The 27537-nt window shown below is 53.4% G+C and overlaps 13 protein-coding genes across 13 annotated transcripts; 4 read left to right on the top strand and 9 right to left on the bottom strand.

Annotated features, from left to right (window-relative positions):
* Positions 1–46: 46 nt before the first annotated feature.
* CORC01_03400 (GTP-binding protein) lies at positions 47–2662 on the bottom strand (the record flags this gene model as incomplete). Its single annotated transcript, XM_022615050.1, has 1 exon — positions 47–2662. The coding sequence occupies one exon, from the start codon at positions 2660–2662 to the stop codon at positions 47–49; it is 2616 nt and encodes an 871-aa protein (XP_022478509.1).
* A 1888-nt stretch (positions 2663–4550) lies between these two features.
* CORC01_03399 (uncharacterized protein) lies at positions 4551–6486 on the top strand (the record flags this gene model as incomplete). Its single annotated transcript, XM_022615049.1, has 3 exons — positions 4551–4580; positions 5054–6367; positions 6427–6486. The coding sequence occupies 3 exons, from the start codon at positions 4551–4553 to the stop codon at positions 6484–6486; spliced, it is 1404 nt and encodes a 467-aa protein (XP_022478508.1).
* A 162-nt stretch (positions 6487–6648) lies between these two features.
* On the bottom strand, positions 6649–7110 carry CORC01_03398 (uncharacterized protein; the record flags this gene model as incomplete). Its single annotated transcript, XM_022615048.1, has 3 exons — positions 6649–6703; positions 6762–7005; positions 7074–7110. The coding sequence occupies 3 exons, from the start codon at positions 7108–7110 to the stop codon at positions 6649–6651; spliced, it is 336 nt and encodes a 111-aa protein (XP_022478507.1).
* Positions 7111–7634: 524 nt separating this feature from the next.
* Positions 7635–10022, top strand: CORC01_03397 (helicase associated domain-containing protein; the record flags this gene model as incomplete). The annotated part of the gene is made up of 1 exon (XM_022615047.1): positions 7635–10022. One exon carries the CDS (start codon positions 7635–7637, stop codon positions 10020–10022), a length of 2388 nt encoding a protein of 795 aa, XP_022478506.1.
* A 212-nt stretch (positions 10023–10234) lies between these two features.
* Positions 10235–11012, bottom strand: CORC01_03396 (ACN9 family protein; the record flags this gene model as incomplete). Its single annotated transcript, XM_022615046.1, has 3 exons — positions 10235–10317; positions 10383–10482; positions 10794–11012. 3 exons carry the CDS (start codon positions 11010–11012, stop codon positions 10235–10237), a joined length of 402 nt encoding a protein of 133 aa, XP_022478505.1.
* A 427-nt stretch (positions 11013–11439) lies between these two features.
* Positions 11440–12018, bottom strand: CORC01_03395 (uncharacterized protein; the record flags this gene model as incomplete). Its single annotated transcript, XM_022615045.1, has 1 exon — positions 11440–12018. The coding sequence occupies one exon, from the start codon at positions 12016–12018 to the stop codon at positions 11440–11442; it is 579 nt and encodes a 192-aa protein (XP_022478504.1).
* Positions 12019–12288: 270 nt separating this feature from the next.
* Positions 12289–12621, bottom strand: CORC01_03394 (uncharacterized protein; the record flags this gene model as incomplete). Its single annotated transcript, XM_022615044.1, has 1 exon — positions 12289–12621. The coding sequence occupies one exon, from the start codon at positions 12619–12621 to the stop codon at positions 12289–12291; it is 333 nt and encodes a 110-aa protein (XP_022478503.1).
* Positions 12622–13948: 1327 nt separating this feature from the next.
* CORC01_03393 (phenylacetone monooxygenase) lies at positions 13949–15862 on the bottom strand (the record flags this gene model as incomplete). The annotated part of the gene is made up of 4 exons (XM_022615043.1): positions 13949–14361; positions 14419–15048; positions 15101–15258; positions 15312–15862. The coding sequence occupies 4 exons, from the start codon at positions 15860–15862 to the stop codon at positions 13949–13951; spliced, it is 1752 nt and encodes a 583-aa protein (XP_022478502.1).
* A 2488-nt stretch (positions 15863–18350) lies between these two features.
* Positions 18351–19525, top strand: CORC01_03392 (uncharacterized protein; the record flags this gene model as incomplete). The annotated part of the gene is made up of 2 exons (XM_022615042.1): positions 18351–18821; positions 18884–19525. The coding sequence occupies 2 exons, from the start codon at positions 18351–18353 to the stop codon at positions 19523–19525; spliced, it is 1113 nt and encodes a 370-aa protein (XP_022478501.1).
* A 933-nt stretch (positions 19526–20458) lies between these two features.
* Positions 20459–20842, bottom strand: CORC01_03391 (uncharacterized protein; the record flags this gene model as incomplete). The annotated part of the gene is made up of 1 exon (XM_022615041.1): positions 20459–20842. A coding segment is annotated over one exon (384 nt), but the record flags the coding sequence as incomplete, so codon positions are not given.
* Positions 20843–21423: 581 nt separating this feature from the next.
* Positions 21424–22396, bottom strand: CORC01_03390 (uncharacterized protein; the record flags this gene model as incomplete). Its single annotated transcript, XM_022615040.1, has 2 exons — positions 21424–21776; positions 21970–22396. The coding sequence occupies 2 exons, from the start codon at positions 22394–22396 to the stop codon at positions 21424–21426; spliced, it is 780 nt and encodes a 259-aa protein (XP_022478499.1).
* A 1284-nt stretch (positions 22397–23680) lies between these two features.
* CORC01_03389 (extracellular matrix protein) lies at positions 23681–24416 on the top strand (the record flags this gene model as incomplete). The annotated part of the gene is made up of 3 exons (XM_022615039.1): positions 23681–23873; positions 23932–24240; positions 24292–24416. The coding sequence occupies 3 exons, from the start codon at positions 23681–23683 to the stop codon at positions 24414–24416; spliced, it is 627 nt and encodes a 208-aa protein (XP_022478498.1).
* Positions 24417–25730: 1314 nt separating this feature from the next.
* CORC01_03388 (5-azacytidine resistance protein azr1) lies at positions 25731–27029 on the bottom strand (the record flags this gene model as incomplete). Its single annotated transcript, XM_022615038.1, has 2 exons — positions 25731–26905; positions 26960–27029. The coding sequence occupies 2 exons, from the start codon at positions 27027–27029 to the stop codon at positions 25731–25733; spliced, it is 1245 nt and encodes a 414-aa protein (XP_022478497.1).
* Positions 27030–27537: the final 508 nt, after the last annotated feature.

Raw genomic sequence — 27537 nt, 5'->3', positions numbered from 1 at the left:
CGCCGCTACAAAGTCCGATCAGAACAAACTTCCCTCGCAAACAGAATCAATCGACAATCTCGACAACAGTGCCGACGAACCCCTCTAAGCCGGATCTATCATTGCGACCTCCCTCGAGCACAAGGATTTGCGAGCCCATTTCGACCCATTCCCGACTAGTCAGCAGCTCCAAGGTCACCTGAACGCCCTCCGAGAACTCCAGGCCATCGGTAGGGGCTGGTTCGTCATGTTCATTCATGTCGAAGATGTCTTCAGTCTCGTCAGGTTTGAGTGCCTTCAAGTCATCCTTTGAGGGTAGTTTGGAAACCCCCTTCACTCGGGCCGCTGCTCGGACACTGCCAACATAAACATTGACAAGAGAACCGTACGCCAGCGATGCAGTGTTCGGATCTTGGAATGAAACCGTGAGTCCACTAGCTGCCTGGAGGGACATGCCGGTGTCTGCCATATGTTTGGATGGAATGGCCAGGACCATGCCTTTCCGGATTCGAGAAGCCGCCAATGGTACTTCGAAAGCTGCCTCTGCCGACTTCTCTTGAGGGATATCCAGGACAAGCCCAATGGTGCCGACTTGACCAGCTTCTAGGGTGTTGACGGGCAGCCGTAAATTGCGTATGCTGACAATTTTGGCTCTATGCCATTCTTCTTTAATTGTAGAGGCTGCCACTGTATTGCGAATGGCAATTTTAGCAAGCTCTGCCGACGAAGGATGGGATATTGACAATCCGTAATTGCCAGGAGAAGCCCGGTCTTCTGGCGTCATGCCTTTAAAGTCATCCTCGCCGGAGGGAAACGGTCCAATAACGATGCTGTCTCCGACCGATAGCTGGCCAAATCGCAGGTATCCCGATACAACCGTTCCCATGTCATTCTGGTTAGGATTCTCGGCAAGAGAGGCGTAAGACGCAGGAAGACTGAAAGTGTCGTCGATATGGAACAAGCACGAAGGCTGTTCAGGATTCAATGCCATCCCGACATAATCGTTAGCAGTAGGGACTGGGGGTAGGGGAACGTTCTCCATGAGAGCATGTGTCATCCCAATACCGGCACCGCTGACAGCACTAGTAAGGACTATGGGAATGAACTTGAGGAGGTCTCCATTCCGCTCCATCTCCATCGTGACAGCCTTCACCTTGTCGAGGTCTGCAGGAGGAACAGCCGACCATTCTTGAACGCTGCCTTGGGCTGGCTGGAGGATCTTGGGGACTCTTCCCGCTGCTTTGATGTGCGTCAAGAGCTGCCCAAGGGTTCGCTGCAGACTGACTTTGGTTGCGAGGTCCAGCTTTGTGATGATAATGACCAGAGGAGTCTTCAATTTCAGGCATAATTCCAGATGAGCTTTGGCAAGATCAACGCCAGCCCCTGCGACTCCAAGGACGTCGTTAGCGGTGGAACTCGCTCCATCTTTTGTCGAACTCGCATCTCCATCGTCTGCCGCCAGACATAGAAATGTCCACTGTGGAGCCCAGCCGAACAACCCGCGAAGGATGGTCCGGCGGTAACGGGGATGGCCAGCGGAATCGGAGACGAAAACCAGACGACCATTCTCGGCACTGTCATGTATATCTATCCACGACTCGACATGATCTTGCGAATAGTTGAATATGGCGCAGTCTTTGTAGCCGATGAGTTCCTGTGCTACTGAGCTAGTGAGCCCCGACGCGACCTCATGCCGATGTTTGAACAGACTGATTCGACTTTTCCCTCGGCCGTTGTCGACGGTTCCCGTGGACAAAGTACCCAGCAAAGTGGACTTTCCAGACGTTGTTGGTCCAGTGAGCGTAATCCTTAGCTGGTCCGTGGTAGAACGCCCTCTACTTGGCTGCACAACAGGCTCGGTAGCCCTTGGTGACTCTTTGACTTCGGAGTGCCCCTCTCCCAAGTCACCTGCATGAGCGTTATTCGTTGAGTAGTCGGGAGTGACGAGAGCCTCCATAACCCATAGTCTTGCCCGTCGGGAGATTTGAACAGGTTGAGTTGCCATACTATCCACCAACTCGGACGTCTCTAGCCACTCGCACTCGCCGACAATCACATGGCGTAGAATCTCAACGCGGCAGCCCAACGTAGCTGCCATAACCTTCAATGTCGTGATGCTCTCGTTCATTTCGTCTTTGGTAAGACCTACCAAAGTGCCATCATCGGCAACGCCAATCTCGTACAACGCTCCACGAGATTCTTCCAAACCGGGGAGAGGCTTCTGAGGCGTCATCGCCTCGCTCAAGTCATCTGTATCATTGGGTAATTTTGGAATAATCAGGTCCTTGGGGTTTAACGCATGGTAAGCGCATGATTGCTGAAGTCTCCAAAGCAATTGCGTCGTCAATTGCTGTAGGCGGACTTGCCGACTCTGACTGGAGGCCGATAGGGCTGCGGATGCAATTTTGGAGCGACTGGCGGGGATCCTGGAGTTCTGGGCCGAAGAGATGGTGCTCATAATGGTGTACGTCCGCCTTGGTCGCAATAAGAGGTGAAGTTTGTATTCAGTAGGACCTTCTTGCGGCTCTGCTTCCAACTTGGTAACGCCATAGTCTGAGAGGTGCCCAGGCTGGACTTGTCCGTTGTCAGACTTGTGCCTCCTCCCAGGGTCTTCAGGAGCTAGCCATGGGGACGAGACCCGTTGGGGGTCCGTGGCGAAGGTGAATATTGAGCCGGAGGCCATTGTTTATGTCCAAGGGTGGGCTATAGGGCGGTGAGTGAGTTGTTGAAGGCGTGGCGGTTTTCTACGTGCGTAATGTCGAGAAGAGACAATGCCGTAATGGATGTAACCGCCGGTTTTGAAGAGCTATTGCAGTGAAAAGGGCAGAGGAACGAGACGCTATGCGCGGTATCATTTTGAAAGCTGAGGTGACTAGTTTTGTTTGCGACGGGCTCGAGGCGCGCTGTTGCTGACTTTGGAGTGATAGAGAGGAATCTCTCCTAGTTGAAGGCCATGACGGTCGTGTATATGTAGGTGATTGGCTCTCTTGTTGGTGATATGGAAATTTGGAAGCGTACTCAAAGATTGGAGGCTTTAAGAAGAGAAAGTCTATGGTAAATTTTGGGCGCCGTTGCAGGCTGGAGTAAGGTATGTAATGACTCGAAGGACGGTGAGAGGTCTCGACCAAGGCGTGACGCAGTCGGCCGGAAGTTCAAGGCGACTAGGAAACTGGCACCACTGAGTGGCTTGACTCCAAAGTGCGGAGAAAGTGCGGGTAATCCACCGCCCACTTGGGTAGTATAGCGGCAGCTGGTCGGTGGTGAATGACTCCACGAGTCCACACTCCACAGCGTTCGATTCCAGGAGCGAATGACTCCAAGGTAACGAGGGGCCTCGGAACTTGGCTGCGCTATCCGTACTTTTAGACTCACTCATGCCTGCCTCTCACCTGCACGTGTTGGCGAGTTTTGCCCAGCTTCGACATGGTTGATCATGTGCTTGGCTGGCTGGACTAGAGGCCAATGTTGCCATTGGAGATGCTCAATCGACGTCAAATTTCTGCTGCAAAGTTGATGCGCGAGAGGCAATCCAATTATTTGCGTGAGGTGTGTCGAAGGTCTTCCGACTGCGCTTGTTGCAGAGTCGGTGACCCACTTGGGTGGCAGAACACCTGGGCAGTCTCCCCAACAGTCCGGGTGCCTTTGTTCTCTCTGGTTCTACGTACAATACCACGCGGGGGCCAATATTACGTGCCGGTTTTCTGAGCACTGTCAACGAAACTGACCCTTCCACATCGACAAGACAAGATAAATCGTATTTAAAATATCTCGCAAATACTTGAGAGAGTTCTGTATACTCCAGTGCTTTTTTATTCAATCGATTCAGTGCTTTGGTGTTCAGTGGGCTGTTGAGAGAAGAGAGGGCCTAAGAAAAGCGGCACGTATTATTGACCCCCGCGTGAATACCTACCTATCTACCCGCACGTAGTAGTACCTACGGATAACTCCCTTGGATGTCGAGGTGGATACCTCATCAATACCTTGCTGCATCCACACGCACCTAGGGTCTTTTATGGCTGCATCAGCTTGGCCTCCAGTGGCCTCCAGGCACAGACATGGTCTAGGAGGACGATTCTACCGGATGAGACTGGACTCATTTGTTTCGAAGATCAGATCTAATTTCATTCCTCCTTTACATTACCTATGGAGGAGTAGTCGTGTCCACTGCGGACCTGCCGCGTTCACCATTCATAAGGTAAGCAGAATTGCTGCTGCACATTCCGCTACCATTTGTGCTTAGGTAAGACACATCGCATGACTTGAGGCGCACGCACAGATGCGACCGTCTAAATCAGCTCAATGCCGTGAGACAGACAAATTGTCTGCATCCTCCTGCCTGCTACCTTGGTATCTCATGTACTCACTGCCTTGGCACCAAACTTGTATGCCATTGTGTCTGCCTCCTACATTGTAGTCTGATTGCGGCACCAGACAAGACATCCAGACCAAGCTGAAAAGTGACCATAGAAACACGAAGCTTCTAGTGCTAGACTCGAGGCTGAGCCTTGCATGGAGGATTACCATAGGCTTATGATGACCGCTGTTGTTCAGCCCACTTCTTGCGCCATGAAATGATTCCATTGTCCGTATTACCACCGTTGGTAAGTCGTACAGCCCATGGTGACTTTGGCAGGGCGATGTCTTTTCCATTGCCGGGCCTGGTCCAGGTCGGTCGGCTGTCTATTCTAGGTATTCGTTGTGCTTCGGGTCGTCGCTGGCCCAAGCCCAATTCCCCAAGTCAGGTCCAAACCAGTAGAGGCCTGACGAACGTTTTATGGCTTAGACCCTGAAGCCTGAGGGGCATTTCCGTTCGCCTTCGAAACACACCCAAGACGGGCCCGATTTTGCCACATAAAGATGCTCCTTGACCCCCCCTGGTCCAACCCCGCTAGCGCTCCCCGTCCCTTGTCCGTCCCTCCTACCTGCATCTGCATCCGCATCCGCGACCGCTCTCTGCTACTGTGCTGTCCCTCCATTTGTACATCCTACCTTAATCTTCCCCTTATTTTCAGTCTTTCTCCTACCTTCCCTCGGATTAACCTTCATCGACGCGTTGTGTTTTGCTTTCTTCCAGAACACTCTCGACTTTCCACACCTTACCTCTACGAAACCTATATTCCCCATTCTACCGCTGCCCGCCATGAAGAAGTTTGGCTTCAGCAAGAAAGGCGGCGACGAAGGCGACGATGCCAGCCGCTCTGCCCTCTTCGGCCGCAAGAGCAAGTCTCCCGCTCCCGGCAACGACAACCCCTATGCCCAAGCTCCCGCCGGCGGCGATCCCTACGCTCAGGATGCGAACAAGTTTGCCGGCATGACGCCCTATCAACAAGCACGAGCTGGTGCGCCCCCCGTTGGTGGTGCCCCTGCAGGCCTTCCCGGCGGCCCTCGTGCCGGTGCTGGCTACGGTGCCCCGCCGCAGTCTGCCGGTGGCTACGGCAATGACAAGTATGGAGCTGCAGGAGGATACGGGGCGAATCGTTACGACGACAACCAGAATGCCTATGGCGCGAATCAACGCTCAGGTGCTGCTGGAGCTCGCGGCCCAGGTGGTTACGGAGGTTTGGGCCGGACCAACAGCAACAGCACGGATGCTGTGCGCGACGAGCTCTTCAGCGGGGCTCAAGACAGATATCAGCAGAACAAACCGCAGGCTGGAGGTTACGGCCAATCGGCTCCGTCAGGCGCTGATGGGGGATACGGTGGATATGGCGCTTCTCGTGAGCTCACAGCTGAAGAGCAGGAGGCGGAGGAATACCGCGCAACCAAGCAACAAATCAAGGACGTCAGAAACGAGTCTGTTCAGACCGTCCAGAGAAGTGTCCAAAGGTTAGCGCAGATGGAGGAAATGGCCGGTGGGTCACTCGCTCGACTCGGTGCCCAAGGCGAGCGTCTACACAACACAGAAAGGAACATGGACATGGCGGCAAACCACAACAAGGTGGCGGAAGACCGTGCCAAGGAGTTGAAGACCCTCAACCGCAGTATGTTCGCAGTTCACGTGGGCAACCCATTCACATCGAAGGCGCGAGCGGCAGAGCGAGACGCGGCGGTTCTCGAACGACACCGCCAGGAGCGCGAAGTTCGCGAGGCAACCAGGCAAGAAGCTTTCAAGTCCAACCAGCGGATGGAAGAAACCTTCAGAGAGATGACGCTCTCTGGTCGCCCTCAGAGAGGAGCGGGAGGACAACGAAGTCAGGCAGAGAAGTCCAGATTCGAGATAGACGAAAGTGATGATGAAGCCGCTGCTGAGGCACAAGAGGCAGAGAGGCAGATTGAGGAGGGCATTGATGCGATGGCCGCCGCGACTGGGCGTTTGAACATGGTAAGCCACGCTCTAGGGAAAGAGATCGATAATCAGAATGGTCTCATCGCAAGTATTGGCAAAAAGGTAAGCCTATCACCCTTTGTTATTACAGTTTCGTCTTGGTGCTAAATCAAACTTCACAGAGCGATGCCGTCGACGACGGAGTCAGGATGAACAGAGAGCGCCTGAACCGCATCAAGTAAATGGTTGGCAGCTAACTGGGGCGGAGTGGGTGTATCTCCAATTCTCACTCCGTGACTTTGCGGAGATATCTCAGATCTGCATGAGTAGTTCATCTCGAGCGCACGCTTCCCATCGACCAATTTCTTCGCGAAGATGCCTACGAGGAAGAGCAGGGTCGGCAACTAGATGTCCTCCAACTTGTAAACTTCGTAGGCCGGGACCTCGTAAGGATGCGCGCTATAGAAAACACATCATCAATAAATAGACGAAGCATCTCACAGCTTAAACTTGATACCTTTTGAGAGCTGCCACTGCGGCTCTCGCTATGTCTCTCCCAGCGCAGAGGATCTCGACCCGATACTCCAGAACTCGCTCAAGCTGGTCTACTGTGCCTGTGTGAGGGTCTGCCCCGGCTGCCGCAACGGGCCGGAATTGGCCTTGGCCGGTAAGCTCGAAGGCCACTTGGATGTACTTGCCCTGGTCGTATACGCCAGCGCCTGTTTGGAAGACGGCGTCCTTGGTGACGGCCAAGTGAGAAGCTGTTGAAACGCAAGAGAAGTCAGTCAGCATGCTTTTCTTCAAGGTCAACGAATGATGGAGCCCGAACCTGGCACGGTATAAATGAGCTTGTAGCGATCCGCCATTACTGGGGTTGAGATGAAGCGACGACGGGGGAGTGTCTTAAGGCAAGTCCTGTCGTGTGAGAGAGCATGAGCAAGCAAACGACATGTACGAGGGAGGGGAAATGCTAGAAAGTGAGGAAAGTGACGCAATTGTGATTGGCACAGGATCTTCGAGGTTGGGCTTCTGACTAGCATGATTGTTGCGGGCGAAGTCAGGTAAAGTTTGACGGCCTGGCAGAGCTGTTAGGTAATGTTTGGCTCCAGCCAATTGATGGAACAGCTACAGTACTTCACTTGGTAGATTTTGATAACGACCTACCTTAAATTATGCAAGAAAGAGGCACCGCAGGAGTCAACAACGGTGTTGCGGCCATCGTGACAAGGCAGACCTTAGGTGCCCTGTGGAAATACGGGGCAGGCGTCTAATCAGGAATCCACCGGGTGCGACCCCAGAGCCAGGGGACCCTCAAAATTTCTTCTGGCTTCCCGTCCAATTCTCACTCAAGCGCCAACTACATATCGCATACTCCGTCAGCAGCCTCAACATGTCGTCCGCACTGGACGCCGAACGCGCCCCCAAAAAGCGGAAGCTAGATGGCAAGAATACCATCAAGGTTGGCAATAAAGTCATTTCTCTCGCGGGATACCTCAACCCCCCAGCAAAGAAGAAAGAAAAGGAAATTCAGCAACCTTCCACGCAAGAGCTGCGGCCAGCTCAGAGTACAGGAAGTGATGCAACGTCGGACGCATTAGCCAAAGAACCGAAATCTTCGGATCACACAGCTCCGTCCTTCATTAAGCACCAATCGAAAAAGTACCAGGATAGAGAGAGGTCAAGATCTGACAAAAGAGGTCCGAGATGGAGAGAAGATCCTGCTCTGTTAAAGATCCGGCAAAAGCTACCCATTTGGGCACACCGGGAAGAGATACAAGCTCAGCTACGTCAAGAAGACGTACTCCTTCTCGTTGGTGAAACTGGCTCCGGAAAAAGTACTCAGGTGCCTCAGTTCTTGGTGAGGGAGCCGTGGTGCAGGAGACAAACTGTCAGTATCGAAGGGGCAAGAGAAGTCAGTGTCGGTGGGGTGATTGCAGTAACTCAGCCACGTAGAGTCGCCGCCACGACTCTAGCGCATCGAGTTTCCCGCGAAGCTGGGACGCCTCTTGGCGAAAGCCGCGACGGACTGGTTGGATACTCGGTTCGTTTCGATCACCAGGTCCCCAAGGGCACGAAGATCAAATTCCTCACCGAGGGTATGCTTCTTCAAGAGCTTCTGAGAGATCCGGATCTGAAGCAATACAGCGCTGTAGTTGTTGACGAAATCCACGAGAGAAGTGTCGACGTGGATCTGGTGTCCGGGTTCCTCAAGCAAATCCTGCTAAGTGACCGGAAGGGCCGCGGCGGGATACCACTAAAGGTTGTCGTCATGAGTGCCACAGCTGATGTCGAGCGCATCCAAGGTTTCTTCTCTACGGACAGTCCTGAAGAAAAGAGCAGCGGTGACGACCCGGTTGGCAACAAAATCAACTCTGTTGGAGTACTGAAGATCCAGGGTCGGCAGTATTCGGTCAAGACGATACACACTCCCAAACCGGTGCCGGATATTCAAGAATCTCTTTTGAAGACGATCTTCAAAATTCACATGGAAGAGCCGCTACCTGGTGACATTCTTGCTTTCCTGACCGGACAAGAGGAAATCGAATCTGCACAATCACTGCTCGAGGAGTACGCCGCAACGCTGGCATCCAACGTCCCCAAGATCAAGGTTCTACCCTTATACGGTCAGCTTTCAATGGAAGGTCAGCATGCAGCTTTCCAGCCTGTCAAGGGTGGTTTCACGCGGAAAATCGTACTGGCGACCAACATTGCTGAGACGTCCGTCACTGTTCCTGGTGTACGTTACGTGGTGGATGGTGGCAAGGCCAAGGTTAAGCAATTCCGCGCTCGCCTCGGCATGGAATCACTACTAGCAAAACCTATTTCCAGGTCTTCCGCCATCCAGCGAACCGGCCGTGCTGGTCGTGAAGGCCCTGGCAAGTGCTTCCGGCTATACACTGAAGGTACATTCAGCACACTAGAAGAAACAGACCTGCCAGAGATTCTGAGAATCGATGTCCTCGGAGCTGTCCTGACGATGAAAGCGCGAGGCATTGACGACATCCTTGGATTTCCCCTCATGGACACTCCAGATGTTGAAGCCATCGAACGAGCACTGGTCAGCCTTCATGGGCTGGGCGCGTTGGCAGACGACGGGACTATCACTGAAGCAGGCCGCAAGATGGCCGGGTTTCCCATCTCCGCGGCATTTGGTGCGGTTCTCCTTGCCTCTGCCAAGCCAGAATTTGACTGCGTCCTAGAGGCGATAGACGTCATCTCCTGTATCACTTCTGGCGACGACATTTTCCACCAGCTGCAATCAGAAGAACAACGCGAAGAAATTGAGGAACTCCGCAAGGAGCTCTACCGCCGGGAAGGCGATATACTAACCTATCTTACCACAATGCAACAATACGCCGCTGAGAATGCCGATCGTATACAGTGGTGCAAGCAGAGAAAGGTCAACATTCGCAACATGAAGACAGCGCTCAACATTCGCAGGCAACTACGTAGCCTCTGCCTCAAAGAAGGTCTCCTCTCGGAGGCCCCGCCGCCGGATCCTCAGCCCTTTACTCCTCTGGCTCCCGAACAGGCCGAGGCTCTGCTCAAGTGCTTCCTCCGGGGCTTCGTGTCCAAGACGGCCATACTGGCGCCGGATGCGAGCTACGTCACCTCGCAAGGCAAGCACGTTGTGGCCATTCACCCGTCTAGTGTGCTGCATGGGCAGAAGAAGGAGGCCATCATGTTTCTTGAGCACGTCTTCACGCAGAAAAACTATGCTAAGAAAGTGAGCATTATCCAAGCTGACTGGATTGTTGAGGCGTTTGAGGGGCACTGAAAGAAGACGGCGACGCTACGCAAAAGTCGACTACCAGAATCTTGTCCACAAACATCACAAACGTGGCAGCCTTTGAGAGTTTATTGAGACTTCGTATTGACCAAAGGTTTCCTCTCATCTACATGTAAACCTATGTGTTAATACAAACGCGCATAAGTCGCGCCCTTCGCATCATGGACTTGGATGATGCTTTCCTTCATACCGCTAAGCTATCATGACTGATCCTCGCCTTCTCCTGACTCACGCCGTTCTTTGATCGCTTGCATCAGCTCATACAGCTGACCGATTTGTTCATCTAATTGGGAACCAATTCGTCAGCCATTATGACCTCACGGAAGAAAGCAGCAAAGAGAAACTCACCACTCATCTTGGCAACCTTGACAGGGTCAATCTTCTCGCCCTCCCACGAATTGCCCTCGATTTTTTGCGCGTATAGTTGCCATTCAGTCAAAAAGCCGATCTAGTACATTGCGAAGAGGTTGTTAGTCAGCCCTCTCCTGCAAGCCTAGCTGGACCTCAGTGCAAGGGAGATAGATGGTGGGTGTCTTTGTAACGAATGGTTTCTGACGCGCTCTCGGGTTACAGCTCCTTGAACGCGCCTAGGTTTTTTACCAACATCCCATCATCATAGGAGCAAGCACAAGAAAGAAATTGGAATTGGTTACGAAAGTGTGCCAGAGTACTAGAATGACCAAGCAGCAACGCACAAAAAGGTGCCCGTAAGTTGAGAGACAGGGATCTCCGTAATGAACCCAAAGGAAGAGAACGTACCAAATGCGCCGGGTTGTCCACTGTGCGATGAGCACGAAACTCAGCCTTGATGTATTCGTCACCCAGCACACGCATCTCGGAAGGGAGATGCTTGCGGTGTGCGCGCAGGAGGCGACGGTACAGCGGGATGGGGGGCAGGAGGGCCATCGGCGTGGGCCTCAGGCCGTTGCCCTTTGAGGCCGAGGCCGAGGCCATCCTCAGAACCGATGCAGACCGCATTGGTAACGAACGCGCTGGCGGTGATGAGGTATGTCGGGTTGTAGGCTACGACGCTTGACTGAGAAGGGGAAGGGAATCGTGGGGTCGATGGATACGTTGTTACAGAATTTCGATACTGCTCTCGTGCTTCCGGCCCAATGGATGATGATCACCTCGTCGCTGGTTGTTCCAGATAATGATAATTGGTGTTCAGGTATTCCGTCAAGCAAATCACCATTTTCTGAGGTGAGGTCAACGCGATGATCCATACAGTGCTTAAAGTATTGGATACACACAGTAAGACTAAGGGCCGTTGTGTCTGCATGTACCGAGTAATCCCGATACACACCTGTGTTAGTTGACGTAGTCGGCCACAGTCCATATCTCACTTTAACATGGATATATTTTCTCTCCACGAGACCAAAATACGTAAATGTGTTTCCCGCTCTTACTGAGACACAAAATAGCATCCCCAAGAAAACATGAATCCACCAGCCTGGAAATCCTTTTGCGCGAGGACCGCAAGATCATCCCTCATTCTCGCCAACGCCTGCACCGTCCTCATCGTGAGAGGATGTTGCTTGTCCAGAATATCCGCCCAGCCCTCGAGGCATTCCTCCCAAAGCTGGATGGCCTCCTCCGTCTTGTGACGCCGGGCCAACACACCCGCCAGCTGATCCATCGTTGCCAGCGTATCGAGATGTTCCCTCCAAAGAACCCTCTCGCTCACCTCCAGCACCTCGCGCAAGATTTCCTCTGCCTCCTCAAGCCGGTTCAGGTTCGCGCAGCCGATTGCGACGTTTCGCTTCGACTGCAGGGTTTTTGGGTTCTCTTTGCCACTGTAAACCTCTTCATTGACGAGGATATCCCGCCAAATTCGGTCTGCTTCATCGTGCAGGCCCATGTCCGATTGCAGCGCGGCAATGTTGCTCAATGCACTCACCGGCATGCGGGAAACCCGTCCAGCCCTGCCATCTTCCAGGCAATAGCGGACAAAATCTATCTCCATGGCAAGAGCCGTCTCCATATCGCCCTCCATCCGAAAGACGGCTGCCAGTGTTGTCACGGCGCGGCGGTATCAGCTCCATTTCCGCCCCGAGTACTCCTCTTGTTCCAGGATAATACTTAGCATGTGTTTAGCATGCTTGTATCTCGCTTGGATGAGGTAAAAATTCACTAGGTCGATGGCGATCTGAAAACTATAGCGCAAGATCATGACCTGCTCAGGGCATTCCTTAACCAAACCCAGGATCTGCAGAAAGAGAGCCTCAGAATCTCTCAACCTGCTGCTAGAGTCTCAATAGACCTTGGCCAGATCCCACAATGCTCCTATAGTTGCAAAGTCCGCATAGCCAAAGATTTCTTGCCTAGCGGCAACGGCCTGCTCCAAGACCTTCGTAGCCTTGTCCCACAGTCCCAGAGCCACAAGCACGCTCGCGAGTATACCTTCCTGCCCAGTCCGTCTGGTCAACTCGACGCATTCAAAGCCTTCTTGCTCGAGACATGTCTGCATATGCGGCAGCACCTGGCTCCAGAAGATCTCTTCACTGAGGCTGCGGTTTCTCGAAATCGTAAAGAAGAGTATCTCGCGGGCTGCTCTGCGTTGGAAGATCAGGGATTCCTGCTTCATTCGGTCTCTAGCCCAAGAATGCACTAAAACATGCATCGATTACCATTTCTAAACACATTTATACAGCTTCGCTCAAAGTCAACAAGGCAAATCGTATTAGCTATACTCGCAAAGTTTCAGTACTCGCACTGCTCGGTCATGACATTATGAATAAAGACAGCAGATTTATGAACCCAGCAAGTACAGGGACTATTGGATTATGCCAACGTATGACCGGAAAGCAAGGATGAAGCCCGGAATGTTAAAATCATTAATGACTCAAAGTTAGATTCGCTTCTTGGTAGCTCCCTTTACCCAGCCTGCGGTAGTTGCGAGGCTACAAACTCAATAAAGACACGATGCCTGGAGATGGCCGACAATCTATGTACAACACACAGCTCACAAAGTTGTGCTGAACAGGGGTCCAATGCCTTGCAATGTGAGGTCGTCATCAATCGCCGCTTGCCAAGGTACACCGCAAACACGCCTTGAGAAACCAGGCCCAGAGCCGGCAATATGTATCTCAACAATCTGACATCTACTTACTATCAACTGCTTTCAGCACCACGCTAATAGATTGAGCCAGCATCTACTGCAAGACAATTTGATGGAGGTGTTCTATACGCCTCGGTGCCCGTTTGATGGTGAACATTCCCCATAACAAAGAGAAGGCTCCGTTGCGCCCAGCCAAACATGAGCTCCTTCGCCTCTGCACTATTCCTCTCAGCCTCTTAGAATACGTACCCAGGATCCAACAAGCATTCATGCGACCCGGCCGCAAGCCATCATTGGCATTGAGACAATGCCAAAGCAACCGAGACTGCTGACCCAACAACCCAAGACAGCGCTATCGCCAAACAGCCGGTCGAGCCACCGCCTTCCACGCGGCAACTCCGCACACCAGGCAGCATATCTGGACCGGGGGCGGAAGGGCTGTTCGAGGCGGTAACGTAATGTGGTAACCAACACCCGGTATGCCGCGCCAAGTCGCCTGGACACAACCACTCAGTGGCTCAGCATCCGAGACATTGGACGACTCCCACAGGCTGCGGCTCCTCCGAGAGAAGGGTCTGTCTCACTTGACGGCTCGAGGCAGCAAGGCGGAGGCGGCTCGGAAAAGCAATACTGGTATCGAAGTTCAAGGATGACTCGTTTGTGTGTCTCATGCCCTTTTGGTACCGGACTCGCTTGAAGCGTGAGGAAAATCGACTTCATCATCCGTCATGCCAAGGACTAGACCTTTCCCAAAATCAACGCCTGCAAACCACCCAGAAAGTGATGCCACCGAAACAAGGTCCATCCATCTATCCCTGTCTATGTACAAAGCAATGTTGTCCCCGTGCCCCCTTCAGGAAGGCGGCGCTCCAGCCTTGAGCATCATCATCTCCGGCACGGTGAACCCGTTGCCCAAGTATGCGAATCGGTTCTGCTTCGCATTCTCGTACGTGTACTCCCAATCCTCACCCCTGAATCGCTCCAGCAGATGGATGAAGTGCATACGGCTCCCGGGGTACAGACCCGTCACAGGGCCGTTGACCTCTCCTTGCTTGTACCAGGATCTGCACCCGCCTGCAAAGACCGTACGAGGCATAATAGCCGAGATATGCTCAAAATAGTCCTCCACAGCCGCTTCTGAAGGGGCGATTGTTCGGACGCCTTCCGTCTGGCATTTGAGAATCGTGTTGGCGATGTACGTAGCAATGTGCTCACTAAGCGTAAAAACATCGCCCTGCACAACAGGTGCGTTGGGGCCGAGGAACTCTACAGAAAGTAGCATGGTTAGCGTCGAAGCGGTGAGCGTAGGGATTGCCGACTTACTGAAGAAGTTTGGCAGACCGGCAACGGCAAGAGACATGTAAGCTTTGGGCGTTTGCTCAGACCAGATGTCCTGCAAGTTGCCGTGTCGACCGACGAGCGGGAATGATGGACGGAATGATGAGTCGAAGCCAGTGGCGCAGACGATAACGTCAACGTCGAGAACCTTCCCACTGGCCAATTCTATACCTTGAGGCACGAACCTCTTGATGGAATCAGTATGAAGGGAGACCCGGGGGTCGTGGAACGATTCGAGATACCCAGGGGCGGGAGTAAGTCGCTTGCATCCAAGGGGGAAGTCGGGTATGAGCTGCTTGCAGAGCTTCTCATTTCCCTTGAGCATCGCCGTCATGAATTCCTTCGTCTTTCCCAGCGCCCATGCCTGTTGAGGACTTCCCGCGATGAGGGAAATGGCAAACTTGATGTTGGAGTCCATTTCGAGAGTTTGTTTAAACTTGTTGTAAAAAGCCGGGTCGCTTTTGAACTTTTCGATCGTCGCCGTTGAGAACTGTTCATTTTCGTCCATTTCAATTTGGTTGAGGAGAGCAGCTGAAGGACCCATCTTCATCGTTGCAACCCGAGGAGGGATGATCAAGGTAGGTGTCCGGATGATGTGATGAAGCTTCTTCACGTCTGCTTGCTGTAAGCTGGCTGTACCACCATGATAGGGACGGAAAATACCCACATGTTCTCATGGCTGGGACGATTTGGACACCAGACGCGCCATTTCCAATGATTGCTACCGTCTTGTTCGTATAATCAAAGTCCTTGGGCCAGTTTGCGCTGTGAATGAGGGTACCCTCGAAAAGGGAGATGCCCTCCACATCCGGATATCTCCATTTGCTGAACAAGTCAGACATTGAAACAGGTCATGACTTAACTGAAAAGATACATACTTCAGGATACCAGTTGCGTCAATAAGAAAGTTGGCATAATCCTCAAAGACGGCGCCTGTTTCCAAGTTCTTGATCTGCAGCTCCCACACGGCCTTGGACTCTGACCAAGCCGCTCCCACAATTTGATGCGAAGTCTTGATGAAGGGCCGTAGCTTTTCGTCGTCACAAATTCGACAAAGATAGTCCTCGATCTCTGCCGCGGGGGCAAAGAAGCTTGACCAAGCCGGATTCGGTCTCCAGCTGAACTGGTAGTTGTGGCTTGGCACGTCGCACTTGCAACCGGGGTACCGGTTCTCGAACCAGGTACCCCCGACGTTCTCGTTCTTCTCGTAGATGACAAGCTCGTACGTCGAGGCACCGAGGGTGTTTCTCAAGGTGCGGATCAGGTTGATCCCGCTTGCTCCGGCCCCGATTCCGACGATTCGAATAGGCTGCGAAGTTCCGAACGGCACTTCTCTCACTGTGTAGGCGGCATTGCTGTGGGTAGGTTGACTAGATCCGCTGCCCTGTGTGTCGACATGACGAGAGAGGTGAGGGAGTTGCCGTGTCATTGTGAGGTTTCTGGTTGTGTATGGAGCTAGGTGGAGAATAAAGAGGAAGAAGGGACCGGTTTATATCTGAGTGAAGTTGCCAAGGGATGTTGAGTCCCGAGGAAGGCGCCGGCGAGTGGCTGCAAGGAGTCTCTTTCCGAACAAGCGCCTTTCAAATGCTCGCTTGGGGGAGTACGGTTGGAAGAGAGGATGCGGGCGGTGACTGTGGACTTTTGGCAGGTGTAGAGCGGCGGTTTGTCACGGAGACCAACCAATAACTGCAAAGCAGCCTACCATGGAATAATGGAATGAGACAATCGAAAGAGCCAAAGAGGAAGAAGCAACGAGTGATCCGCTGGCGCGGGTTCCAAGAGACATTGACGTTGTTCATGGTAGGCAAAGTCCGAGATGAATTGTTCCATGCCTCCGCGACTAACACCACAACCGCACCACCTTAATCAAAGAGCCATGAACTGACGCAACACAGCTTCTTGTCAAGAGGCATAGACTTCCACAATGAAAAGAGACAGCTCACATGAAACAAAACGGTGGACTTTGTAGATAGAGACGCGCCAATGGGTATGGGTCCTCTCAATTGGGGGTTCAGGTCGTAGGAGGGTCTGCACCGAGCGTCACTGTTGGTTGATTTACGATGGGCAGTTTATCAATCTTGGCTGGTGCAACGGCACATGGTGTGGCTGCACGTATCCAAACGACTCTGGAACAAGGCTGGTCCATGGGTAGAGTTGGAAAAAAAAAATGGTTTGTCTGCACGTCTGCTAGCTCGTTGCGGCCAAGCAAGGTCCGATTAGCTAAAGGGTCCCGACTGGACCAGGTCGTAAACCATCCAACCACAACGGGGAGACCGGGCTGAGGGTGCTTATGGCATGGATCCAGTGCGGTGAGTGGCGAATCATGACTCTGGCCGTACTGGAGGATGGAGGCTTGGAGCCGGAGCGGGATCGTGGTGAGTGCCGCGGACGGGGGGCGATATGGAGCGCAAACCGGGTCCTATCTAGCCAAGGAAAGAGAAAGCTGCCGTTGGGGTCTGACCCCGGCCACGTCTGCGTCTCCTGAGAGCAAGACGATGCGGTCCCGAGGTTAGGGATGTTCGGCCGCCGACGGCTTTTTTCAGCTTCATTATCCCTTGACGACATTGCGGTTGACAACGGACCACAGAACGGGAATATGTGATGCCTGATGGAGTGGATCGCCAGAGAAGGAATCGCGAGTGCCGGAACCATCGTCGATCGGCCGTGGGTTTGTTCGGCGCCGCATGGTAGGATGGCGGAGGGCGGGAGGGGGTGGCATCCTCGCGCGTTTGCTGACCATTGAGACACGAGATCTCGTTGAGGGAGCACAAAGCTCGAGATGCACCAGATCCTCCGGGTCTTTAGATGCGGAGATGTGTGTGTGTGTGTGTGTGTGTCTGGCAGGCATCTGCAGCTGAACCATGAACCACTCGGCAGCGGCTTGCAGGTCGTCCTGGGCTCATGGCGCATAAACGGCCGCTGGGCCTCAGCTTGAGGCTTTTATTTGTAGAGCCAGCGCAGAGCAAAGCATGCGCGAGAGACGCAGTCAGAGACGTGGAAGGAATAGGTTCAGCTGCGGATGATTTCTCCGAACGTCAGTCGGCCTATCAAAGTTGCAGATTCGCTTTCGCCGTCGCCATTGCAACCAGCATGACATGTGGGTGGGATGTATGTAACGAGATCTGAAGGCCGAGGGGTAAAGCTCCGTAGATATGAGACAATCGCTCACTTGTAATGCCTCCTACCCAGACGCCGCACTGAGTGCAGTCTCTCTTGCGAGTTGCCGGTCACTGGCCTCTTGGCGACCCAGCAAGTGCCCAATGGGCGGCAGTTGGTGTTGGTGCGGAATTGGAAGACATTTCGAACAATAAAGCACTGATAGGAAGAGCTTCTGGCAAACAAAAGCAAGTGACCCCAGCCTTGGCCACCGATGACGATTGGCTTGACGTGGACTAAACCAATCGGTAGCTGGGAACTTTGCTGTTTTGTCCAGGTGCTATATGTAAGGTAAGCAGCAGGTGGACATAATTACGGCCGAATCTTTGCCTGTAACAACGGGGCTTAAAACCAACTGGTTGTTAGTCCATCCCGAACCACCAACAACCTATAATTAATAGCTACCCCAAGACGGACAGGTACCGGTACCTACGGAGTAGAAATGCAAGCTTGAATCAAGCTTAATCGATCCACTGCCAGGAAAAGGTCTTAATCTGCAAGGTTTCAAAACCTTTGGTTGGTGGCGTGAGATATCTGGTGTCGCTGCCCTTCCGATTCGACAAACACACCCGGCAGCCTGCCTGGGTAAGCTTCCAATAAGAGGATGCGTTTCGTGTCATTCGTTCTGAGGTGGTTTGTGGGTGTGAGAGTGAACCCGCCCCCACATTTCCATAGTCTCTTCCCTACTCACTCACTCACCTTTTGCAGGAAGGTACGTAAAAAATCCTGCAACCCACACGGCATTTCCCACCTCAAGAAACATGGCATCATTCTCCTTCGGGTTCGGCGGCGATGACATAGAGGACGACTCCGTCCCGGCCGCCGAGGCCTCCGCGCCCGCCCCGGAGCCCGAGACCCCGCAGTCCGCTGCAGCCAGCGCCTTTCCGGTCCCCGGCAAACCCCAGCTACCGCCCACCAGCCATAACCTGCAGGAAATGCTCTCGAAGCTGCCTTCAAAGGTCGCCTTCAGCACCCTGGATATTACCCTGGATGACGGCAGCCTCCTCAAGATCCCTCGTCGAGAGCTCTGGGACGTGCGAGTGCAGCTCATGGCCGAGGATGAGACCGCCAGTGACGGTGCCGACGCCGAAGGCCTTGGCAGCCACGATGTCAAGACGGGCGTCTACGAGGGTGGTTTCAAGAGCTGGGAGAGCAGTGTGGACCTCGTCAAGGTTCTAGCCAGTGGCCAATACTTGGACTTGCTCAAGCAACGGCCTCTCCGAGTGATCGAGGTACGAGACCTGACGCGTGTTTGTTGGCTCAAGTGGCGACCGAAGCTAACTCCCGCGCGCAGCTGGGATGCGGCACAGCGCTTCCATCGCTGGCTCTCCTGCAGTGGACCATGAGGAATCCAGCACAGAGATCGCCACTTTTGCTTACCCTGGCCGACTACAACCCGACGGTCTTGCAGTTGGTCACGCTGCCTAACTTTATACTCGCCTGGGCTCTGGAACGCAGAGACCAGAACCTCATCCTGGAGGAGGCATTCGCGATGGAAGATGAGCTCGAACTTACGTCCGAGGTTTTGCAACTGTTCAAGGAGTTCCTGACGTCTTCTAAAATCTCTCTTAATTTCATTTCTGGTGGTTGGTCAGTCGAGCTTGTTGATCTCCTATACGAAACTCAGTCTAAGCTGGACGTGTCCAGCAGTTTCGATACCCTTCTTATCGGAGCGGAAACTATCTACTCGCCTTTCGCACTGAACGCTTTCAACGAGATGGTCCTTGCAATCCTCAACAGAGAACAGAGCCAACGCAGCAACTGCCAGTCGCAGGCGCTAGTTGGAGCAAAAAGGCTTTACTTTGGAGTCGGAGGTTCACTCGATGATTTCGTGGACAAGGCTAGGGGAAAAGGAGCATCAGTGGTTCAAGTCAGGGAGGAGGCTGAGGGCGTCCGGCGAGGTGTCGTTCGCTGCACACTGGATTCACCCCGTTAACAGACATCATGCTAGTCAAAGCTACCGGATGGAGAGGAGGCCTCTGTCGTGAGTTCGCCACCGCCACTTCGATTTCCTGTCATTTGCTCCCTTTCTTCCATGTATCCTGGCGCAACAGCGCATATTTGGACGAGTCGGGCAATGGCCGTGAGTTTGCCAAGTGCTGTCTTTGGCCAAAACACAGGACTCGTTGCTGCCACTTCGATGTGGTTTTGTGAGTCTGTTGGAACCGGAGAGAGCATGGAAACCCAGCCTGGGACATGAGCATTTGACACACGTGTGCCTGAAAATTCGCACGGGAGGTTGGGTTTTCAATCGTGGTCCAGGACCAACAGCTTGGTGAGCGTTTTCAGCGGACGAGACGTCTTGCTCTGATTGATGCACGCGGCTGTGGCGTTGCAGAATATTCATCAGTCTGGTTTCCGTGTCTTGACTGAGCTGTGAGCTGAAACGGCATGAACGAATTGAACTGATGGCTGCTACGCCAGCATCCCCGTCAGAGGGATGTACTTTACGTCATCTGAGATGAGCCGAGGAAAAGTCCTCAATTCTGGTGCTTTTCCATTCCAGTCGGGTGTCAGAGTGAAACGCCCCCTTGGCCAGCAGGCTTGGTCCATTTCAGCCAAGACTCATGAGTAGTATGTCTAGGAAGTGTCATCGCACGGCTGGTTGAGGACTGAAATATCCAAGTAGGTGGCATGGGTGGGTAATATGCAAAGCATGTACAACGTAGAGAGCCAAGCCCACCACCACGGGGAGAGCGACCCCAGAGTGGAATTCCAAGGGAGTCAAGACGCCAGTTTGAGCGATTTGCCATATCCGATGGTTTGGTCCGATGGCTCTGTCAGAGGTGTATTTCGTGGTAAACGACGTGGATATTGACAAACTTGCTGAAGCTTTCGGACGACATAGTCAGAGCCAGGCGCTGCCCTGTCAATGCCGCAAGCTTCCCGTTGTCGGCCGTGGAGCCTCTTGGAGGAGCGCGCATGGACAGGGTTCCAGTAAGCCTTGGGGCAGGCGAGAGCTGCTAGTGTCCCGGTCCGTCGATTGGAGGTCAGAAGCAAGGACCATTGCGCAGAATGCAGGTACCGTGCAACCCGTGACGTAGCGCGTGCTGGGGAGATTTGACCAATCTTGGTCTCCACAACGGGACCCAACGGGATGTGCATTGGAAATTGAATTTGGTGGGAGCTGGGAAACGCCATTGACATAGGCGAGCCTGACGTCGTTGCATCTTACCACAAATAGTATTGACCGTTCTGTGGAGGCGCCCCTGTCTGCCGAATGAGAGCGAGGTTGCCGCTTTGGCGCGATGACATGATGGGATGCAGCGACTCAGCAAGGCGCGTCGACAATGGGACGGTAATATATACATTGTATGCAATGTGTGCATGCTCCGCGAGACTTTGGACCGACCGAGCGGGCTGGCAACTTGCGGCACGGATCAAGCGGGTAAAGGCGCGAGTAAAATCTTTTCCCCAGAGGCCCCCGGTAGATCCTCATCAGGCGATCCCAAATCACCGTAGCCTGCCGCTGGGCATTCTGTCCCTACTCCTGGTCGGTAGTGGATTGTCCCATTCCAGACTGATGTGCGTCTGACTCTTGTCGCGAAACGGTGCCAGGAGGTGCATTCTCCAAAACGGCGTCGGTTTTCGTCGTGGCACAGAGGAAATGGAACTTGACTATCTATACGGATATGTCAGCAGCTGACCTGCTGTCTCGCTCCCGGCGTCAGTCATGTCGGTGGTGCCGCCCAAAAAGAACACTGGTGGGAACGTACTCTGCATTTGAAGCACAGATCTTGGAAGATTGGCTTTGCAAGTGTACCGGCACATCAAGGTTATCAGGCGTGTGAATACCGATGCTATTTTGGAATTTTGAAAATGCAAACACACAGATTACTCCGTACAGAGTACGAACATGCCACTCGTAAAAGCCACTATCACGAGTATACAGCATCCGTAGGCGTCGTCACCTCCAATAGTGTGGTGGGGTGACCTTGAGCTGTCAATGTCATGGCCAACTCGGATCGATGATGGAATCGCAGGCGGCTCGTGACTGGTCCGCGGAAAGTAAAGTTTTGCCGTGGAGAAATGGAACACGAGCTGGAAGGGAGGGTGGAGGGATGGACGCTGTTGGACGCGCACGTAATTGCAGGCTGAGCCGGGCGTCAGCGGCAGCCGCAGAAGCATTCGCACATTCCCATGGGGGGCGAAAGGGGCACTGCCTGACCAATTGACCATCCTGTTTTCTGCGACTTTGTCCAATGCGAAGGGGTTGCGGAGGACGACGGCCGTTGGAAATGCGTGCGATGGAGAAGTCTCTGTCCCTCTCCCTTGCTGCGCCTCCAAAGACCCAGATCGACAGGAACCTTTCCCCATCGCCGGACAAGAACGAAGGTACCCACCACGTATCCGTAGGAATACGTACTTTGTGCCCCGTACCTACTTTGGTAGCGTGGTGAGAGTCAGTAACTGGTGTGAGGCAGATCGGCGGCCGGCCGAGGATTCTTGGGGTCTCTTGGGCCGTTCCAGCGGGTTCCAACGGGGTGTCACCTGCTGTGAGCTGGAATTGGAAAGCAGGGAAGCGAGATGGTACGGTATGTGGAAGATTGTGCCATTGCTGGGCGCATTGTTCAAATTGTCGCCTGGACGGCGAGTCGGAAGAGCCAGCCCGGGTCCAGGTGAGTACCGTTGAGGCCCAGACCTCTTCCAAGTTCCCTGCTGTTGCCCGAGCTGGACGTGATTCTCTCATTGCCCCGGCCAAAATGGCCCAATAAGGGATCTCGGGCGACTCCGTGGACACAGCCCAGGGGGTTTGACGGCTGCAATTGAGGACTGCCCAGTGGTCACCGGCGTTGGGGGACTGCATATCGCCCCGGAGATGGTAAGCTTGAAGGAAATCTACCATACGGTCATCTCAAAGTTGCTGCCTACTTTGCCTGCCTTGAGTGTAAGGTACTGGACGACAGCGTGCGGATGGATGGTGAGTTGAGCAAAGGTAACATTCGCAGCTAATCTGAACGCTAACACTAAGGTAGTACCTAAGCTGAAGCAGCTGCACGCAGTCGTGGCTCTTTCCGGCGCAAGAGGCCACCGGGAGAAGCAGAAAGAAGTCAGGCCAGCCAGGACCAAAAACAACCATGGGACAAGAACCTGAAGCTTGGTCTTCGTTAGCGCTTCCTCTGGGGTTCGCCAGGTTCCTCTCTGCGACAGGGGTACCCTCCCAGAATTTTCCACGTTAGTCCAGTCTTGGGGCTAGTGCCACCCCTGTTGCCAGGGCGGCTGGAAGAGGTGGGCATGTACCCGTGCCCCACTCGTCGCCGTCGCTTCCTTTTCTCATTTACAACGACTTGCCTGCAACTTCCTGAGGTGCTAAAGTACCTTGCGGTGCTTACTTTACCTTACCTTAAGGTAGCTTGCGCCCCCTGTGTGAGCCGTGGTGCCGTCCGTGATGCCATCCGCGGCGTCTTCGAGGAGCTTCGAGGTGCGCGCGGTTGCTGCCCGCCCCCGGCTGTTGCTGCGTTGGGTGCTTGTTATGGTGTCGCCATGAGTACTTTAGCTAGAAAAGAGGAAGGTTCGATCGCGCGCCTGGCCTGTCTGTTTCAACCTCGACAGTTCTTCCCTTTTCTTCAGCTTCTTAAGCTCCAGTGCGCCCATCTTTTCCCGCCTGACAATCCATTCATTCCATCACCATCTCAATCCAAACAAACTTGCCTGGTCCACAAACAAATCCTCGATCACCGTCCATCAAATTGCTGATCTTCTGGTGCTACTTCCACAAAAGCCAACCATCCACACACCCCCAGCAATAGCAACGCGTGCGAGTAATAATAGGAAAAGCCCCGTTTAGGTGTTGATGTAAGTCGCATGCCTGCCTGCCTGCCTGCCTCTCCGCCAAACCCGCACCCCCCCTCCATGCTCTACCCCTGATTCGACTTCGCCTAATTTCGCGCCTGCGCAAGACGAGAAAGTCTTTTTCTACCCAGCTGTCCCCTCTCCCGTCATTGTTTATTTTCTCCTACCTCTTGTTTCCTCACGAGCCTATTCCCGACATTCGTTGTTGACCCTTTTTGCTAAATTACAGTAGTTCGATATCTAATACTCCTACACTCGTTCATCGCTCAGTTTGCAAGAAACCACCCAATCCGTCACAATGAAGAGCTTCACCTCTGTCCTCGTCGCCGGCTTCGCTGCCCTGGCCCAGGCTGTCCAGCTTACCAACAGCAACTTCAACATCCAGGCTGGCCAGCCTTTCGTGATCACGTGGTCTGATGCCTCCGGCCCCGTCACTCTTACTCTGAAGAACGGTCCCAGCACCGACCTCAAGACCGTCTCCACTATCGCCTGTAAGTCTGTTTGGGTACTGATTAACCAAATGCCATCTGATACTGACTACCGTCTCAGCTGGCCAGAGTGGTACCTCCTTCACCTGGACTCCTTCCTCCAGCCTCCCCACCGACCAGTACGCCATCGAGATTGAGGATGGCTCCGGCACTCCCAACTACTCTGAGCAGTTCACTCTGACCACCTCCGTCACTGCTTCCGCCTCCGCCTCCGCTTCCGCCACCGCCTCCGCTTCTGCCTCCTCCACCGACACGACCGAGGCTTCCTCCACCATCACCTCTTCCGCCTCCGCAGAGAGCACCTCGGCCTCTTCTACTGCTAACTCCACTGTGGCCTCCACTGTGTCTACCAGCACCCGCACTAGCACCCGTATGTGTACTCCAATGGAAGCAGAAGAAATTCGACTAACATGATAAACAGACACCAGCGCTACCGGTTCCTCCACCAGCGCTCCCACCACCGTACCCGGCAGTGACGCTGTTCGCATGGGCTCTCCCATTGCCCTGATCGGCCTCACCGTCGCTGCCATGCTCTACTTCCAGTAAGCTAGTGCGCAGTGAGGATGTTCGGGCTATATTAAGCCCAATGACTGGTACATGATGCGAGCAAAGGTTTATAATTCAGTAATGCGATCAAAGAAAGAACAGGACCAAGAGTTGCATTTGAAATGAAGCAAGCGGATCGAGCAGCAAACCGCTCTCGAAGGACAGGGGATGACTAAGCAAACGTCGTGTTGTCCGGGCCAATTCAATATCCTTGGGCCTGTCAACAATCAATTAGCAACTCAAACATTGTTGCCTTTTAAACCCTCAACTTCGTTGCCTGTGATCATTTTTATCGTGTGACATGGCTCATCTCAACCCCGCGTCCATGATATTGCCTATTCAGGCTGCATGCATTGCATGACCGTGCCCTCAGTGTGGTGACATTTCCGTCCGTACCCCGAGGTGGTGTTACTCGACCTGCGGCCATCATCCTTCGGCAACGGACGTGCGCTGCCTTTGGAAGAGGCGCACGTAATATTGTCTGCGTATGGTGAGTAGTCATAAAAAAATTCGGAGACAAACAAGTCATCGATCTGTCGTTCATTTACAGATAAATCATAGGGTCTTTTTTACCCTCATTCGCAATACCATGTACCTTTATTATGGATCAGCCCATCGCTTCTCCAGAGAATAAAGCTGTTTCATCTTCTCTTGGCCCGGATCAGTGGTTCGATAAAGCCCCACGTGGAGAAGGAGACGGTGCAGACTCCCGAGCTGACGCGGAGTTGAGCGACCCAAAAAAAGGTGGCCATGGCCGCCACTGTGGAAGGAAGAAGCAACAAACCCTAGGCAGAGCTACGCTCCGATCGGGAAGTTCCCAGTGCTTTGCCCCGTCTCATATAAGGACAAAGGAGAAAACAGGAAAATTGATTGGTGTTCATCTCGTTCGACCGTTGCCGCCGATCGCGTGAGCCGAAATGTGTAGTCTCATCAGTGGGGGAGCATGGATCCAGGCAGGGAGAGACAGGTCGTTAGGTGCGATCGACGACGCGACGTGGAAACGTGGATAGAATTCGATTATTGGTGGTACTTCGAGGCTGCTACAGCTGACTGAATGACTGAACTGCTGACTGCTGACTGCTCAATGCTTCATTGCTTGTCTTTGAGGATCAAAGACTGTGCTCGGAATCCTTTGTACATCATTGCTATGTCACCGACGGAGAAAATGGCGACGGTCCAAAATTACGATGCAACGAAGAAATGCAGCGGTGGCGCTCCTTTTTTGGGCTTCTATGGGGGTAATTTCGCGCAACTGGAAAAAGCAATAAAAAGCTTCAGATGCGCAGATGATGTTGGTTATGATAAAAGACGGCTTCAGAGGCGACTCTTAAGCTCGACCTTTGAGTCGTCCGACGCAATGAGGACGAGAACGCAAATGTCGTCAATCTTGCCGCCGTGCCAGTTCTCCTGCGGGTAGTACTTTTGCACTCCCTTGGCGAAGGGGCCGTCGACGTTGCGGTTGAGACTTGCCGACTTGGCAGCGGACGTGATCTCCGCAGCGAGCACGCTCTGCAGGGTGAGGAACTTGGAGGACGGTCGCTCCGTGGCGTCTTCAGCGGGTTTGGTAAATGGCTTGAGATTGTCGACGACACGGACGCCGTTCTTCGTCATGAGCCATGCGCCTGTCGTTGTCATGACATTACTGACAATGCGGAGGATATCCTGGTTGAAAAGGTTGTCCCAGACACCGTCAGTTGCAAAGACAATGATATCGCCGTGGTGGAGATTGTGACGAGTGACATCGGCGTCTTTGGGGAAGTCGCATAGGTTCTGGCCGCCAAATGCCGCCATCCGAGCGGCTACGCTGGGAGGCACGATGGAGAGTTGGTAGGGGGTATTGAAGGCGTGCGTTTGAGGTTCGGAGTAGGTGTGTACGGCGTTCAATCGGAGCTGGATAAAGCCAGAGTCGCCTAGATTGGCAATGTCAAGATTGCCGTCTGAAGATGCTACAGCAACGCAAGCTGTGCTGCCACCAGCAATGACGGTGCTGTCCTCATTGATCGCCTGGTATCCCTTCTGCATCAAATCTTGCGCTCGTAGCGGTTCCTTCTCGCCCGTGCTCTTAGTCGTGGGGTCGTCCTTGATTGAACCATGCCCGTAGGCTGTAGAGGCCATGTAATCGCAGAAACCGTGTGAAAAATCCGCCGGGTCAACGCCTGAATCCACCCAGCCGCCGACGCCGTCAGCCACACCGAGGGCTACTGCGCCCGAGTCGCCAATCCGACTAACAAAGAAGGCATCGTGTCCACTGTCCGGCCTGGAGCGTTTGTTACGGTTCTGTTGGATACGGTTATAGGGATTGAAGTGGAAGATGTGTGTTGATGGATCGTAAGAGTGGTCTTTCGCGGTAAAGGACGCAGCGACGTGGTAGGAAAGCTTCGCAGCTGAGTCGGATTTCATGCTTCTGGTCTTTGAAAAGTATCGCTGAAAGGCGTGTGTCGGAGGGGTCGACCGGTGTCGGGCAAGATACTTCGAGAAGTTGATGGATGCTACGGATCAATCAACAAACGACTGAGGGATGCAATGCAGAGAAGGAAGCATACTCTTCAACAACGGCCTTGTGGCAGGGAAGAGGACCAGAGGCTGGCGTAATACTGTCACCGTTGCGGCCATTGCTTCCAATGTGCTGCGATGTGTAGTGTTTCCTGGAGATGCGGTGCTTGCGCAGTCCGCATATTAACCGTCTCAATTTCTCGTTTGAAATGTGACAAGAATCACATAGCTACACTGCGAATCCGAAATGATTCAGAGCTAGAAGCGCTTCTTCAACGCGAGCACTTTCGCAGCGGCAAAGGGACAGACGATTGTGATAGGCAGTCGCGTCTGAAAGGGAATGCAACGTCTACTTGATGTCATATGAAAAAGGCCCAACCCAAGACTTCCCAGGAAGGCTACCCGGAGTATTTCCGCTGAGTCAGCTTTCAGCTGCTGCCGGTTCTGGATGCCGGTTTATTCCACGCGAAAACCGGCGGATGGAGGTGGGCGCTGCTTTAAATCGCCATCAGCCGGGAGCGCGGTTGTGCAGACTTGTTGCTGAGATGCATAGCAAATTAGGCAGGGTAATCTAAAATCACTGTCGACTTCAGTCAAGATTGAGGATGTCATTGACTGAGGAGTCCTC

Source organism: Colletotrichum orchidophilum, assembly GCF_001831195.1.
Source record: "Colletotrichum orchidophilum strain IMI 309357 chromosome Unknown Scaffold_20.1, whole genome shotgun sequence".
NCBI lineage: Eukaryota > Fungi > Ascomycota > Sordariomycetes > Glomerellales > Glomerellaceae > Colletotrichum > Colletotrichum orchidophilum.
Note: the sequence above shows the minus strand (reverse complement) of the source record. Positions and strands in the feature narration are given on the sequence as shown.